This window comes from Branchiostoma floridae, chromosome 14 (assembly GCF_000003815.2).
Source record: "Branchiostoma floridae strain S238N-H82 chromosome 14, Bfl_VNyyK, whole genome shotgun sequence".
Classification (NCBI taxonomy): domain Eukaryota; kingdom Metazoa; phylum Chordata; class Leptocardii; order Amphioxiformes; family Branchiostomatidae; genus Branchiostoma; species Branchiostoma floridae.
In genome coordinates this window covers 2,288,338-2,303,850 of record NC_049992.1, presented here as the reverse complement: position 1 = coordinate 2,303,850, position 15,513 = coordinate 2,288,338, and the positions used below count along the sequence as shown (strand labels likewise).

At 42.0% G+C, this 15,513-nt stretch overlaps 1 protein-coding gene across 1 annotated transcript; it reads right to left on the bottom strand.

Annotated features, from left to right (window-relative positions):
* Window positions 1-215: 215 nt before the first annotated feature.
* On the bottom strand, window positions 216-10,023 carry LOC118430866 (transient receptor potential cation channel subfamily M member-like 2). The gene is made up of 12 exons (XM_035841901.1): window positions 9,985-10,023; window positions 9,266-9,370; window positions 6,379-6,559; window positions 5,833-5,993; window positions 5,368-5,566; window positions 3,949-4,108; window positions 3,620-3,758; window positions 3,354-3,426; window positions 2,320-2,426; window positions 1,352-1,480; window positions 669-755; window positions 216-227 (listed from the first exon to the last, which is right to left on the bottom strand). The coding sequence occupies exons 1-12, from the start codon at window positions 10,021-10,023 to the stop codon at window positions 216-218; spliced, it is 1,392 nt and encodes a 463-aa protein (XP_035697794.1).
* Window positions 10,024-15,513: the final 5,490 nt, after the last annotated feature.

Sequence of the window (15,513 nt, the reverse complement as noted above, 5' to 3'; positions counted from 1 at the left end):
AAGAAGGGGTTGAATTATTATTATTAGTAGTAGTAGTATAACAATAGCTTAATTTGTATAGTAATGATTTGCATAACTAGTGGATAATTTTGTCTGGAGCTACTATATGCATATTTATCAAGAAACATTTATAAATTCACTTTATTCCCTGATTTGACTTTTCAACTTCTCAAATTTTAAAAATTGGACAGATATCAAGATATCAATTATGCAAATCATTTGGAAACCTAATAAGAAAATAATTGTATTGGGGTAATAATGAGAACTTTAATTTAACTCTAATTTTCATTAGGAAGTGATAAGGTATAAGTAAATTATCAGCTACATGCTTTATGAGGACTTGCTACCATCACCTTCTTTGCAAAGATACGACTGCCACACTTCCATGCTACATTTGTGTTATTTGGGTAGAGAAAATGGTAATCTACCTAAATGTACGCAAAGAAATGTACCTTTATTTGGGTAGAGAAAATGGTAATCTACCTAAATGTACGCAAAGAAATGTACCTTATTTGCAGAATCAAAGAAGCATCTATAATCGCTCAAAAAGGATAAAACCATTTGGAAATGGTAATAGAGTCGTAGAACTCGAGATCATTTATATAGTAGAAAATGAAATTTAAAAAAAAACACTGTACACACCTGTACAAACATGTGATCTGCCCCACCAGCAGCTTATCACATATGACCTTGCTCACCAGCGAAGGATCTCGACTATCAATGCCCAACAGCTCTTGCACCAGTTCCGCATTCACCTTACCATTATTAACAGAGAAGGTACAATATCATTCTGGGAGTTTTGTACCATTATTTTTATACAAAATGCATACAAAACTAGTGTTCGGCGACGTCATACCTCCATGAAATATTAAGCCGTTCTTGAGTTATCTTGTTGACAGACAGACAGACGGACAGACAGACAGACAGACTCACAAACGCTAGTGAAAATATCACCTCCATGACATTTCATGGAGGTAATAAATCAACTGGATAAATTAACTAAATAGGCAAACGTTTCAGATTACATTTACGTGCACCATGTTTTATCTACTCTCATCCTGACTAACTATGCTGGGTGAAAGGTAGGGCAGGGTAGGGCAATGTAAATTACCCTTACTATAGGTCAGTCCACTGGCTAAAATATTCACCATATTTTTGCCAAATTTTACCATCCATAAACCCTTAGGAAGGCCTATGGTATATTTATGAGTGACTGAGAAACATTTTTTATTCTTTGTAACATTGTCTATACTTGTCATAACTTAAATAAGTTCTTAATTGGCTGGATATGAGGTCCTTGTACCTACATGCAATTGCAATATGTCCCTATAGTTGACAAAAGTAAACTTACATACAGGTCTCTAAGTCTTCGTTTGGTTAGGAACTTGTGTAGTTTCACGCCGCAGTCGAGCGACAGTTCTACGAATTCCGCCTTATCCAGCTTCAGGGCCTGCTCCATCACTGATACCATGTCGATTCGCTGAAATAGATGATCGTAAAATTAAAGTTTTAAGCAACTCGAAAGGCCGACATTTGCTTGAGAGCAAATACAGCATATTTCAGCCATACCTCTTCCCACGCAACATTGGACTGTTTCAAATCACCCCTGCGCAAGAATGGAACAGTTAAACAGAAACGTATTCCCAAAAGTGAACTAATATTGTGAATTGCCCCGGGCCCATATTGATGGGTATACTCTTCCACAGGACCTCCTATGCATAACTAATTGGTTATTGGAATCGCCAGCTCCTTTTTTCTGAAAGTGACAAAAAAATCACCACACCATCCATACAGAACATTTTCATCATGAAATTACATGAAGCCATTCAACAATTTCCACTACGATAACCGTTAGGTCTAAGTACTATTATAAGCTGCTTGTGATGTGAGTACATTTATTACTGCAGCGAACTTTTTTTTAATTCAAGTTGAGCATAAGCTTCATAAAACCTCTTTGGATCTATAATAAGCATACTGTAAATGCATTTTAAGTTCGCGGGGATTTAATTTCGCGGTAGCGGGAAAATGGAGTTTTCGCGGTGGTTTTAAGTTCTCGGTAGCGCCATAGACTGTAGTCAAAAACTATAAGGGAAAATGTTCGCGGTGGTTTTAAGTTCGCGGTGAAGTGGCCACCGCGAAAACAGCGAATATTAAACCACCGCGAACATTTCTGTATTTACAGTAATCTTTTTGAATTGGTTCTCTCTTCCAAAATGACATACCGTATGTGTGAGAGTTAATTGGTGCAGGGTTGTACTGATAACTCCATAGAGTTGACTACAACCTCTTCTCAGAACGCTTAACACCTGGCGTGCCTACCTCCCATTTTGTCCGATTTTCCGCGGTGAAGATTTCCTCACGGGCGATATCGCTCCGGTTAAATGCCATCGCCAACTGCAACTGAGATTCTAGTTTTGACGTCTTGGCTGGGGGAAATATAAACAAGTATAAAGTTCAACTACTCATACCTTCGCTAAATGATGATTACCTTGACGATCATGATCACTTGCATCAGTCACATACGCTGACGTCACGATCTTCTCTACCCAAACAAGAGTTTGGAGACTTAATACCTCCGTGAAATATTTAGAGCCTATGTAGATTTTTGTTTCAGCTTATCTCTTTGATACTGCAAATGTGGCTGCAATTAGCATAATCTATTCTAAATGACGGTGTTCTCTATCAAAATAAGAATACAGTATTGTATTGTAAAACTCCTTTCTTTTTGTAGAATATGTTTGTTTGTTTGTTTGTTTTATTTATTTTACCAGGGGTGTCATGTTTATGTATGAGTATGAGCATGAGTATGTCATGCAAATGACATGAAAATTTACACGTGACAGCGTCACAGTAGAAGAACAAACTGGCTTCGACCTTACCTCACGGATCACTTTCAATGTGTATATATACAAAAAAAACTGTACACGCTATCCCGAGTCGCATGCGGGGTACCACAGGTATTGGGACATTTGCTGTTCTATTTGTACGTGAATGCTCTACATAATTATGTACCCAAACGACACTGTCCACCGTGCAGGCAGGACATTTCACTCTGGAATAGTTCTAGGTGTCCGTGCGAGCGTATACGGTCTGGTATTTAAGATGGTGGCTACCTCGGGTGAGAGAGAGGGGATCAGACGATTCTCCCTAACATTAATTTAAAATTCTCGCCCTAAGAATTAACTAACCAATTTGCCCTCGATGAAGAAGAGAAAGTCTTATCTGAGAATATTCCCCTGTTGTCTGACGAAATAGCTATCGTTGAAGTTGTCAAATAAATAGTTAATTATTTCCAAATAAAAAAAGATAAATGCTTTACTATCCATGTATTGTCCATCTGAGATGCTACTCACCTCTCACTAGTGCACGGAGAAGAGCACTGTCGATGTCCATGGTGTTCGCATTCTTTAATTTGAAAATTGTTACCTAGTTGAGAAAGGATACATTTTCGTATTAAAAATAGTTATAAACTTTCAACAAAAGACAAGAAGAAAGTTTGCTGATTGCCATATACTTACACACACACACACACACAGATACACACACAAACACACATACGCGCGCTCACGAGTCATGCAAAAGAAACATGCAAAACTAGAAAGACAAGCCAAACTCTCACAAGAGTTGGATGCTGTATGATGTCGTTTAGCTGTTTCAGCATCTTGTGCGCTTTTCGTGGATAAGTCCCATCCGACTCTTCCTTCAATCCAAACGTCAACATCAGCTGACTACCCACCTCCGCCATCGTCAAGGGCTTACTGAAACAATGACTTTGTCTTACTAATTTGCAAATACAATACCATGATTGAAGAAAATGTCTTACGATTATGATAGATAATACTTGTGGCATCAATGACCTTGTGACAGGATGGAGAGGGCACAAATCCTCCCTGCTTACTTATACCTAATGCAGGGAGACAACAGCACTATTCTATCCTCCCCACTTACTTGCCATTCTTGCGCTCGAAGCCGTAAGCAATAAGGTCTGCGGCCCGCCCGCTACCGCCGACGATCACGGCCGGAATATTCTTCAAAATGGCTTCTTTCGTGTTCTGTAAGGTCTTCGGACCCCCCTCCACAACAAGTAGCACGACCCGGGTTTCCATATCTGTAGGATGAATTAGCAAACCAATTAAGCGTGCTAGCAAGCAAGCATGCAAGGAAGCCATCATGTTTATCCATATATACATGTTCATATAGAATACAACATGGTGTATTCCGTATCACCCAAGGTTTCAGCCCGACCGCGGGTCAGATCGCCCAAGGGCCGTGTTGTATTTTATTTATGTCATACCCAGATCGGACAACACTGTTTCATTTGCCAAACCACTCATTGTTCTACTTATTCCGCAAGAATTTAGTCCGCGTAGTTATTTTTGTAGTACTTTGAGAAGTAAAGAAACAGGTCCATTAAGCCCAGTTTGATGATGTCATCAGACTTCCGAAGAAAACATTAGGTTCTAGTAATCCTCGACAGTAGACATAGACGTAGACGTGTTAGAGGGTTTCAGATTGTAGAGGGAAATGCTGGGTTACCTTCAAAACCTCACCCAGCCTGCATGAATTGTGCCCATCACTGAAAGCCGAACCCAATATCGACGTTGGACATTGGGCACGGCACAAACCTTGTGACCGTTATGAACACCCAACTAGAAGTCGATGACAATTACATCCATCGTCGACTTAGAACGAGTATGGACCGAAGCTATTGTAGACGGACGGCTGGTTAAATACACGCCAGTAATTCATAAGGTATTTCAAGGGGCTACTAGTCAGTAAAGGGTGACCCTGTCTAGGCATGGCATTCTCTATAAGAATTGGTAATCACACCTTACGTTCCCTGGTGCAATGTTCAACCCAGAAGCTGTCGCAGCCGTTGACCACTTTGAAGAGAATTTTAAAGTTGACAAATTCATTTTTGGACTGATTAGTAGAAGTGATTTTTAAGCAGAAGTGTTCCATTTTCACACATGGGTGATTTTGCAACTGTCTATTAATTGTTACATGGCGAAGGAGATGGCTGAAATATGCTGTATTTGAAAATGTCGGCCTTTCTAGTATTTGTAACGTTTCGTCTTCTTTTTTCCTTATTCTTTCTTCTTTCTCCTGTCGAATCTTCAAAGTGATTCATCTCCGTCATGCCTGGACCGAATGATCTAAACTTTGGTACAAGGGTAGAGTGGGCCAATTTTAGACCAACTTAATTTAGCCCCTGTATCCTGGTAGTACAACAGAATGAACTTAAATTTGGTATAGGAGTGTCCTGGACATAGGCGCGTATGGAATATGCTGTATTTGCTCTTAAGCAAATGTTGGCCATTCTAGTTTGTTTATTGCTTGTTTACTGTTTGATGCTTTTTTTCTCACCTTTCTCGCCTTTTCGCACTATATGATTCAAGATGTGTTCCTCCAGGCGCCTCCGTACCTTGATGTCGGCGCCGCTGGACTTTCTCGTCGTTTCGTCGTCCACCAGGATGAAGTGAGTGTGGTTCGGGTCCAGCGTCGCCATGTTCCGGCCGTGCTGCAGCGCCTTGGCATGGTATTTCGCCGGAAACTTGCCCGAGCCCTGACAACCAATCACATTGGAGTAACGTCAGGCAAAATCAGTTTTTTTACACAACTTGAGGTAAGTGAACTTGGAATTACAGTGTTAAGACCACACTTATAGTAAATGTTTGTACTTTTAAAATCAAAATGGATGTATTGATCATAGAAAATAAGCATTATCTCACCTCATACATAGTACCTGCCATCTGCTCAGTGAGTACAGCCGTTTTCACTTCTGTTAAACATGGAAAAAAAATAAAGATATCACAGAAACTGTCACCTCACCGGCTTGCCAACCAGACTAAATCGGTTGTCCACGGCTCCCCACGTGGCGATGCCGATGCCGATGCCGCACATTTTCTGCTGGTTGCCGCGTAAGATGTTGATCGTCTCTCCCGCGTACTTCATCACTCCCTCGTTCATACCTCCAGTGATAATCCATGTACCTGCAGGGGTAAAGTTCAAGGTTATATCAGTTTCGTAGTACCTTTGACATACTAGCAAAGAAAAATATCTAGACGAAAACAGAGGGCAATGAGAATATCTGTCTACATTTACTACCGGTAACTCAGTGTGTTTGCCAAGGTACAGACGCTTACACTCAGACGCTGTTCATACACCACGTTATAGCATTACTTCGAAGGGAACGGTCTTTAACTTGGTACACAAAATGGATGTAGTAAGGTAAAAACATTCCTACCGGCCTCCGTTTTCAGGTTGACCTCATATTACCACAATATCACTTTGGGAAAAAATTGGGAAAAAAATAGAAAAATATTATTCACTTGGTGTGTCATTGAGTAAAAAAAAACTTATTTTCTGGATCCCTACCTGTGTTTTGGGAAGCCTTGACCAGACCGATCTTGAAGATGTTCTCTAGATTTTTCTCAAAGAAGAACTTCTTGGCGCCACCGGTGACGGAGATAATGAGGTTGGGCGGCTTCAGATCCCAATACGTGGTCATCAGCTCCCATAATACCTCCGGCGTCACATCCGGTCTAACGCGGATGTACTAAAGAACATGGAAAAAGGGTCAGGGGTCATTTATGACCCTGATAATGGACCGATCCTAATCGAGTGCCATATCGAACAAATAGAACCAGGTAGAACCCCCTATTCTATTTCGAACACCTCCGTCAAAAACAGCCCCAGAGGTATAGAAATGACAAAAATAAATATGCAATGCTATTCTTTGTTGAAGACTACACCCACCGAGTATATTTTTTTTTGTGGGAGGGAGAGGCACTGCATAGCATTACATTATTGGTGGGCAGGATGCACGTGTAGAGCAGGGTATGTATAAGACACGGAACTCTAGCACTAGCAGACTTTAAAGAAGGGTCCAATGGACCGATCCCGATCGAACGCATATCGAACAAATAGAACCAGGTAGAACCCCCTGTTCTATTTCGAACACCTCCGTCAAAAACAGCCCCAGTGGGACAGAAATGGCCAAAGAAAAATGCTATGCTATTCTTTGTTGAAGATTACACCCACCGAGTATTGTTGTTTTGGGAGGGAGAGCCACTGCATAGCATTACATTGTTGATTGGCTGAATGCACGTGTAAAGCAAGGTATGTATAAGACACGGGACTCTGCACTAGCAGTCTTTGTAGAAGGGTCCTATTAGCTGGCGTGTAGTAAAAGCTTCATCTCCACGAGTGCCAGAGTTTCTTTCTTCTCAATTTCGTTTTTGTCATGAGGATGCATGCAGCTCTTATGCATGCACCAAATGAAGTAGAAACCCTGTTACAGATTTATGTACCCTGGTCTCCACATGCATGGATCGCATGTCAGAAACCGGGCACTTCTGCCCACCAACAAGGTAATGCTATGGAGCGCCTATCGCTTCCGCTTTGTCTGAAATTATAACGCCCTTACCGCACCTGTATCAACCCAATTCTCAAACGACAGTACGCAGTGGATGTAGCCCTTAACAAAGAAGGCAGCGCAATTTTTTTGGCCCGGTCTGAGAGGACTTCATGGCTCAAAAAAGCTAAACCGAAGTCAGTCGTCATTATCAGCTAAACAGCGGCGGCGGCCAGTTCTGTCCGACAAGCGGTGTTTTTGACGGAGGTAGATAGAACATGATCGAACAGGGGGCGGGGTTTGGGATCGGTCCATTTAGTTGGCGTGTAGTACAAGCTCCCTCTCCACGAGTGCCTGAGCTGTTTTTTCTTAATTCCTTTTTTGTCATCAGCATGCATGCAGCGGTTATGCGTGCAACAAACGCAGTAGAAACCCTGTCACAGATAGATGTACCCTGGTTTTCACGTGCATCGACCGTATGTCAGAAACCGGGAACTCCTGCCCACCAACAAGGTAATTCTATGCAGTGCTTCCCGCTTCCCGGTTTTGGGATCGGTCCATTGTCTTTCCATGTTCCTAAACAATGGACCGATCCTGTCGAACGCCACATCGAACAGATAGAACCCCTATTCTATTTCGTACACCTACGTCAAAAACTGTCACATTGGACAGAAATGGCTATTTTTTTACGGAGGTGTTCGAAATAGAACCGTGACTGATCGAACAGAGGGAGGGATTTTGGGATCGGTCTATTCAATAGAAAAGTGGGACCGCGTGGCACGATCGGGAGCGCGTTGGTCTCAGGCCCGAGAGGTCCCGGGTTCAAATCCGCTTGCCGTGTCACCGATCTTGTGCCCTTGGGAAAGGCACTTTACACGGCTTTCCTCACCTATCTCAGGAGTAAACGAGTACATAGCTTCGGCTAGTGGCAGTGACAGGCCTTGTTGTGGTGACAGGCCATAGTGGCATGTTCGGGCATGACGCACCCGCCATGACACACGAGTCAGGGGTAGGAGGAACCCCTTACATCCTTGGTCGGAAGTCCTCCTAGGAGACGGAAATTCCAAATAACAAACCTGCATCTGCTGGGGCCGTCTTACACGTTGCAAACAATTACCCCTGTAGGACTAAGTGCGCCAGTGGACGAGAGGGTGGTGGAGAAGGAAGTGCACACCCCTCCTTCACCTTAAAAAGTGCAGGCCAGGCAGACGGGTCGCCTTAAACCCACCCTGTCTGCCTCCATTGTCTTCCGAGACAGACGGATGCCAAAACAAAAAAAAAACAAAAAAAAACTATTCAATTCACAGATAAAGAAGGTTGATTTCACCATCAGCTCTGATATTACCTCAGGATGTACACGTATTCAAATTGACGTATGTATTGGGGAACAGGGGAATATAGAATTATTATGACATTGAGCTTCATGTCATAATTGTGCTTTACTTCTTAACATACTTTAGACCCGTATACATGTTTCAAGCTTCGGAATTTATGTCATAAAAAGGGACCAAAACTTGCAGAAGAAGCAGACAATTTTTCAGGACCGGATGGCAAAATAATTTCAGATAAAACTTGGGGGAAATGTAACTTTCAGCTTCTTGTTAATGGCCAAAATTACTCCAAAAGTACATACTCCAAAAGTACATATTTTGTTGAAAGGGTAAACCAACCTCAAAAACTCACATTCCGACTCAACTTTTTGAAACACAATGGGGCAACAAAATGTTGGAGAAAGGTGAAAACATGGCCCTAGTCGAAGGGCCAAGCATCGAATATTCGGTTCTACTTCCGTGTAAATAAGCGTGTTCTAGAGCATTGGCCCTTCGACTAGCCCCAAGGCAGGGTTACGACATCCCGTCGTGCACACCGGGTACTGCAAAACAACACGTTTCGAAAGAAAGCACTCACCGGTGACAACTCAGAGTAGCCGCCGAAATCGTGAAATTTTATCTTCCCAAACGACCCGTCGATAAGTCCCTTCCACTCGTTGTCCCTTACGAAGTTGCACAGTTTCTTTTGGAATAAAAGGAGTAATACACATGGTAGCTGTATATGTCTCTCTCTCTCTCTATATATATATATATTTATGTCATACCTGTGACGCGAAAACGTTCGATACGGGTGTTCCGGACCGGGCCATAACTTCCGTATAGCACAGGTTCGAAAGGCGTATCACACAGGCTTCCTTCGAGTAAATCGAATCATTTCGAGCTGGCCGAGTGTGGCACGGTTGGCAATTTGAATACCTGATTCGGACGTTGGAACATTGCTGTTGCAACACTTTTTGTTCGAGGGCACCAAATTTGTTCAACTTCTGGCGCATTTCGCATCGAAACATGGGTTGGTTTTCTCAGGTGGGTATGACATAAATAAAATACAACACGGTGTATATGTCTGTATATATGCACACATAAAAATACACATATATGAAGTTATAAATACACACACACACACACGCACATACATACACACACACCTATATATATATACATCTATATACACACAAATATATATACATAAATAATTGTATATACACAATTACACCAATTTACCCTATTGGCTGTCACTATTGGACACCCCTTATTTTCGTCTCAATAAACCCTTGACATAAAGCAACTTTTCTTCACCTCTTGACTGGGTGGTCGATTGATCGGCACGATATTCATTATCCTTGATCTCGGGATCTCGTTATTTCCGGGGTTCTTCGGTATATATTTACACCTTTTTGTGTCCTGCGTGGGACCGTCTCTGCAAGAAAAGAAAATTAAACGGTAAATTCTTTCAAATCCTAAAGTGAGTTCTAGATTGGTTCCTAATGGCTTTCGAAATAAAATTACTAAAGGATACAATTTCTCATTCAGACTTAGAGTTCTTGCAATTTAGTGATATTGTTGCTTGTATGTTGTCACATTTAGAAAAATACTTAAAATGGATAACCAACATAACAAAAGGCTGAAGGGAATGTCTGTACTTTGCGACCAAGTTAGCAACCCCCCCCCCCCCTTGTCCAGTCGTGAAGCGTAAACTACACCAGTTTAGAGGTGTTTGTATCTACTTCTGCACTTGCAGTCGTGTATTATGGTAGCTTTGTATGCCACTAAGTTACCTGTTATACCCTTTTCTGCACATGACTCGTAGTATAAGGTACAAATGGTACAATTGCTCCGTGTAAAATGGTAAGTTTTCTCTGATGGTTCCATATGTTGATGTATGTGTACCGGCAAAAGTAAAGGGTACGCTATAGCTATACTATAGCAAATTAAACAACGAATTTCTATTCACAACGCCATGAGCGCGTTCGAAGTCAAGCGGAAGACAATATGAAAGATATATGAACCGGGCAATTATTGTAAGATATGTTAATAACCTGAATGAAAGCTTAGAACATAAGGTGCATGCTGCACGTGCACAGCCTGGAAAAACCTTCCCCCAGGCGAACAACATACGAAGCGTACATGCTAAGGTCACGAACACTAACTACTGGAGGTGGATATCAACACCTCCTCCTTTCTTTGTAACATGGATAGATTTCGTACCTTTTGTTCATGTGTTGTAATAGAATACACTCCCTAACGAGATCACATAATAGAGCCATTTTGAGCTAACTCCAGATTTGGGGTTGAGCCAAAATACACTTCGCGGTGGGGTGTTTTTAACCAACCGCCAATATGAATGGTTTATTTGACATAAAGGTCACATACAAAAACGTCACACTTGCAGTCATAACATAAGACTGAATTGCGGTGAACGTTTAACAATTATCGTCCACACGGTATAAAAGTCAGAAATACTGTTGTTACAATAGGATTAAAAACATAATAAAGTTCTTGAGGATTACTGATATTGCACTTTAAAATATTGCACGTCATAATCACATTATTGCAAAATATAACAACTAAAACAGAGGAACATCAGCAGACATATGACTTGTGTCCAGTTCGTTTAAAAGGTTCGTCATGTATGGTATGGGACTTCTTTTATATTTGTCCGTACGGGTTTTGATAGTGTCCAGTAGTTGTGATGACCGTGTTGTTCTAGCACTGATCTCGCCGCGGTACGGAGGTAGCCAGTCTCGATAAGTCTCTGAATGTAGTAGGCGTTTGGCAAACTTGTAGCACAGCTGGCGGCGTCGGCTTTCCAGTGTAGGTAGGTTGAGAACTCTGCATGCCTCTGAGTAGGATGTGTATGCGGGGCCTAGTATTGTCCGGCAAGCCCTTTTCTGTATGGTCTCGATCCTCGCGTGCTGTTTTCTTGTGAGGCCCGGGTGCCAGGCAGCGAGGGCATACTCACAAGCCGGTCGGACCAAGGTCTTATAACAGGTGAGAAGATCTTCTTGAGGAAGGTTGAAACGTCGTAGTTGTCGGAGCAGAAATAGTTTTCTGTTACCTGACTTCAGTACGTGGTCAACGTGAGTTTGCCAGCCAAGGTCCGCTTGTACAAATAAGCCAAGTAGTTTAACGACTTTGACTATGTTCAGTGGTTCACCGGAGATGGATAAAGGTGGTAGCATCGGGGGGACTTTGGAGAAGTAAACGTGCATTGCTTTACACTTCTTTGGGTTAAGCTTCATTTTATGACTTTCTGTCCAGTTGCCGAGATTGTCAAGGTCGGTTTGGAGGTTGCGCTGATTTTCCGGCTTTCTGCCAGATTAAGGTCGTCGACAAATTTCCACCTTCTTGCTAGGGCGTCTACACTGGCGTTGTTAATAAGGGCGAGAAATATCAGGGGGCCAAGGACGGTACCCTGTGGGAGGCCACAGGTGGTAACTGACCAATCCGAGTGAACTCCTTTGTAAAGGACTCTTTGTTTCCGGTCGGTCAGGAAGCTGCATATCCACCGCGTGAGCGAGGGTCGAAGGCCCAGGTTGATCAGACAGGTAACCGCTAGGAGGTGATCGACAGAAAATACAGAAAATCCGTGCTGGGCAAATCCCAACTTTTCTATGGTGTATATTTCGTACCGCTTCATTCGTCAAGACAAATGCATGCCTTTATGTATCATGTATCAATTGAGCAAAAGTGCTTTTGCATGGTTTTCTGAGTGGCTGATTTTGGTAAAAGCTTTCAGAGCTACGGGTGTTGACAAAGGGGGTTGTTTTTCTTTGATCCCTGTGCTGCAATACAACGAAGTCAAGTTGATACATAAAAAGTCACTAACATAACGTGCCGATTTTTTTTGGGTGGGGATTCTTTGATAAAGACGGGATTCACAAAATATGATCTAAATGCATGCTGCATGGTATGGTGCAATTAGTAAATTTCAAAAAGGGAAGTAAAGAAAATGATATTTGATATGTTTTCATGTGATAATTGCCAACAAATAGCATTTTGTTTACTTTTCTTATATGTGCTTTTTAATGCAGTTGGGTCGTCTGGGGCACACGATCTTTAATATCACCAATTAATAGTATTGCAATGGATGCTGGGATAGTTAGTACCCTCCCACCTCACGTCACAGTGTAAACAATGTGGCTGGGTAGAATTCATGCAACTTTGACCATCTGTATTTCTGAATCAAAAGTAGGCATCTTTTCAATGGCCCTGTACATGCTGGAGTGATGTATTCACTGGGTTCTGTTAGAGTAAGATCCGGTAGTAATAATCTAGATTGCTTTGAAAAATATCAATTAGGGTTAAAGGGGTCCACGAAGAAGTAAACACAAAATGAGTTTTAAAACGATTTGGGGTTTGACGTTTGAGTTTGAATAGACATTAACTTCTTTCAACTGCAAGTTGATGTCGGCAGAGCCCCAGTCTGTGATTTGTTCAGTTCAAATTGGGCAATCGGCTCCTCGTACAGACATGAAAGATAAAGGACACATGTATCCTCCGTTAATACGTATACGTATAGTCAATGTTCATCCCGGCGAAAATGGTCTGCTTTTTTGCACCTGTTTCAAGCTTCCACCATGAACCGCCATCTTCATAGGCAACCATCTTAAACTTGTGACAAGCTTAAAATCCCAGAAAGCATTGGCATTCCTCACCCGATACTTTCCATCATGGTGGAATGATGGGGACGACAACAAAGGGTTCTAAGATAGCACCGACATAACCCGTTTATTGGGAAAAAGATGTGGTGAGGTAACACGTTTTCCTCCCCATCCAAACCAGCCCCACCTAAATCACACATGCACCCACAAGCCCTTAACGTTACTTTAGAACCCTTAGCATTACTGAAGTCTTGCTTTGCCGTCTCACACCCCCTGGTTGGAGAGCCGTTTTCCACACACCTTTCTATATCCCTATCTCCTTGGTTAGGTGAATTGAGCGAGAAGAGATGCAATTTCTTGGTTTACATTCTCGTAATCAAGATTAAAAACAAATACACATGCATATATAATCCGGTTTAAATAACTCCGTTCAGCACCAAGGAAAATGTCCAATCATTAACTTACCTGAAGTAATACCTGTGTATTTTCTAACCTCCTTTTTATGTTCGTTTGTTTATTAAGGAACCTCCTTTGTATCGTTGTTAAGGACGCCGACCAGTCAGCTTTTTCCAACTACGTACCGGGCAGAGTTTTTAAAAAGTTTTCTTGTTTCTCTTTACGCAAGAAACTTTTTTGACCGTTTTTTGTTTTTTCTCAGGTAAGACAATTGCACTTCCCAGGACTTGACTTTTTTCTTCTGACTTGTTCTTGTTTTATCTTTTGCAACGTTTCCTCGCTCTTCTATTCTGACCGTGCGTATAGCGTTCGTGGTGTTGTGAATTATACAGTCTATGTATATTGGGAATACGAATTTCAAAGTAACGCTACAAAGGATAACAGACAGCACAAGCCACTTACCTCACACAGCCAGAACGAGATCGTTGGATACAAAATGATGACAAAAAGAAAAGCGACTGTTACCAAGGTGTTACAGTTTACCTCACAACACAGCCTGTCGCACCGTAGACTAAACGACCTGAAACCAGACACTTTATATACACTCATATTTACTAAATTTCATTGTTTTGCTTGAAAAGCAGGCTTACACAAACTGGGGGTACGTTCTCGGGTCATTAACACTTAAATCATCTAGGTAGATATTAATACTACTTCGTTTCTTTCTAGCGTGCTTAGATTTCGTATCGTTGACAAAAAACGTTGTTTTCCTCCCGCACCTGTTTTGTAATGCTACAACAAAGAAGACAAACGAGAAACTTAACCGAGGTGCAAGATCTCTGACTTTTTGCTTCCCCTTTGTTCATAAAATACTCGTGTTGTAACACAATACAGCTAGGATCATAGCCTCCTTCACTGGCATCTTTGTGGGCATTAGCAAAGGGGGGGGGGGGCGATTTTCAACCGGGAAGGTTGTCATGCCACCCGATTCTATCATTATTATCATGAAGGTTTGTTAATCATGGGGCATGATTTGCGAATACGTTCGGTTGATCAGTGCCTTCTTATGGACTGAGGCCGTATGATTAGCGAAGAGTTCGCGATGGGATAATCAGGAGTCGGGGTCAACAACCCGTGATGCTGACCCAACATGGCGGCGCCCAAAGATCGGACAGAAGGTGTGTGGCGGTCGGCGATATGAGCCTGGAAACTCCTTTCCAAGCATATTCATTCCACGTAACACGTTCAACAGGTAGGTCTTATAATCCAGGCTCCGTTTTTTTTCTTCGATAACAAGATTTGCGTGAACCTGTGGTTGGGAAGCAGTAAACTAAATCATATCCATTTTACTGGCGCCAAGGAGGTAAATATATATAACCTTCTTGCTAAGTATCGGCTCTAACGGACTTCCCTGACCGGGTAAGACGGATGATATTTTACATAAGTCTCTTGTCCGAGGATCAAGTATACCGGTAAGTAGCCCTCAGTTTAAATATATAGCGTCGACTAACGTTATCATGGCTAACCGGTAAGGAACCATGTCAGCATGGACAAAATAAAATGCAAGCTTTGGTCTATTAAAAACCTGGGGCCAATTGCCAATATAATGTAAAGTACCATATACAACATTTGCATGCTTCTTTATGTGATTATGTGAAGAGGTAAAGGCATGGACCTTAGGTATGAGTTCAGAATGCAAGAATAGATTCTCAGTTGCAATGATACCCCCCTCCCCCAAACCTGGAGAGTACTGCATTTACAGGGGGTTCTGGACGGGTTTACGGAAAAGCCTGGGCCCAGGAGCTGGGCTGGCTAGCCTGAAAGACTA

Excerpts from the sequence above, each read along its gene's own strand:
- LOC118430866 (XM_035841901.1), bottom strand. The coding sequence starts at position 10,023 with ATGAATATCGTGCCGATCAATCGACCACCCAGTCAAGAG. Across the intron at positions 5,994-6,378 it reads CAAGGCTTCCCAAAACACAG|GTACATGGATTATCACTGGA; the intron begins GTAGGGATCCAG and ends TTACCCCTGCAG. Across the intron at positions 1,481-2,319 it reads AAAATCGGACAAAATGGGAG|CGAATCGACATGGTATCAGT; the intron begins GTAGGCACGCCA and ends CATCTATTTCAG.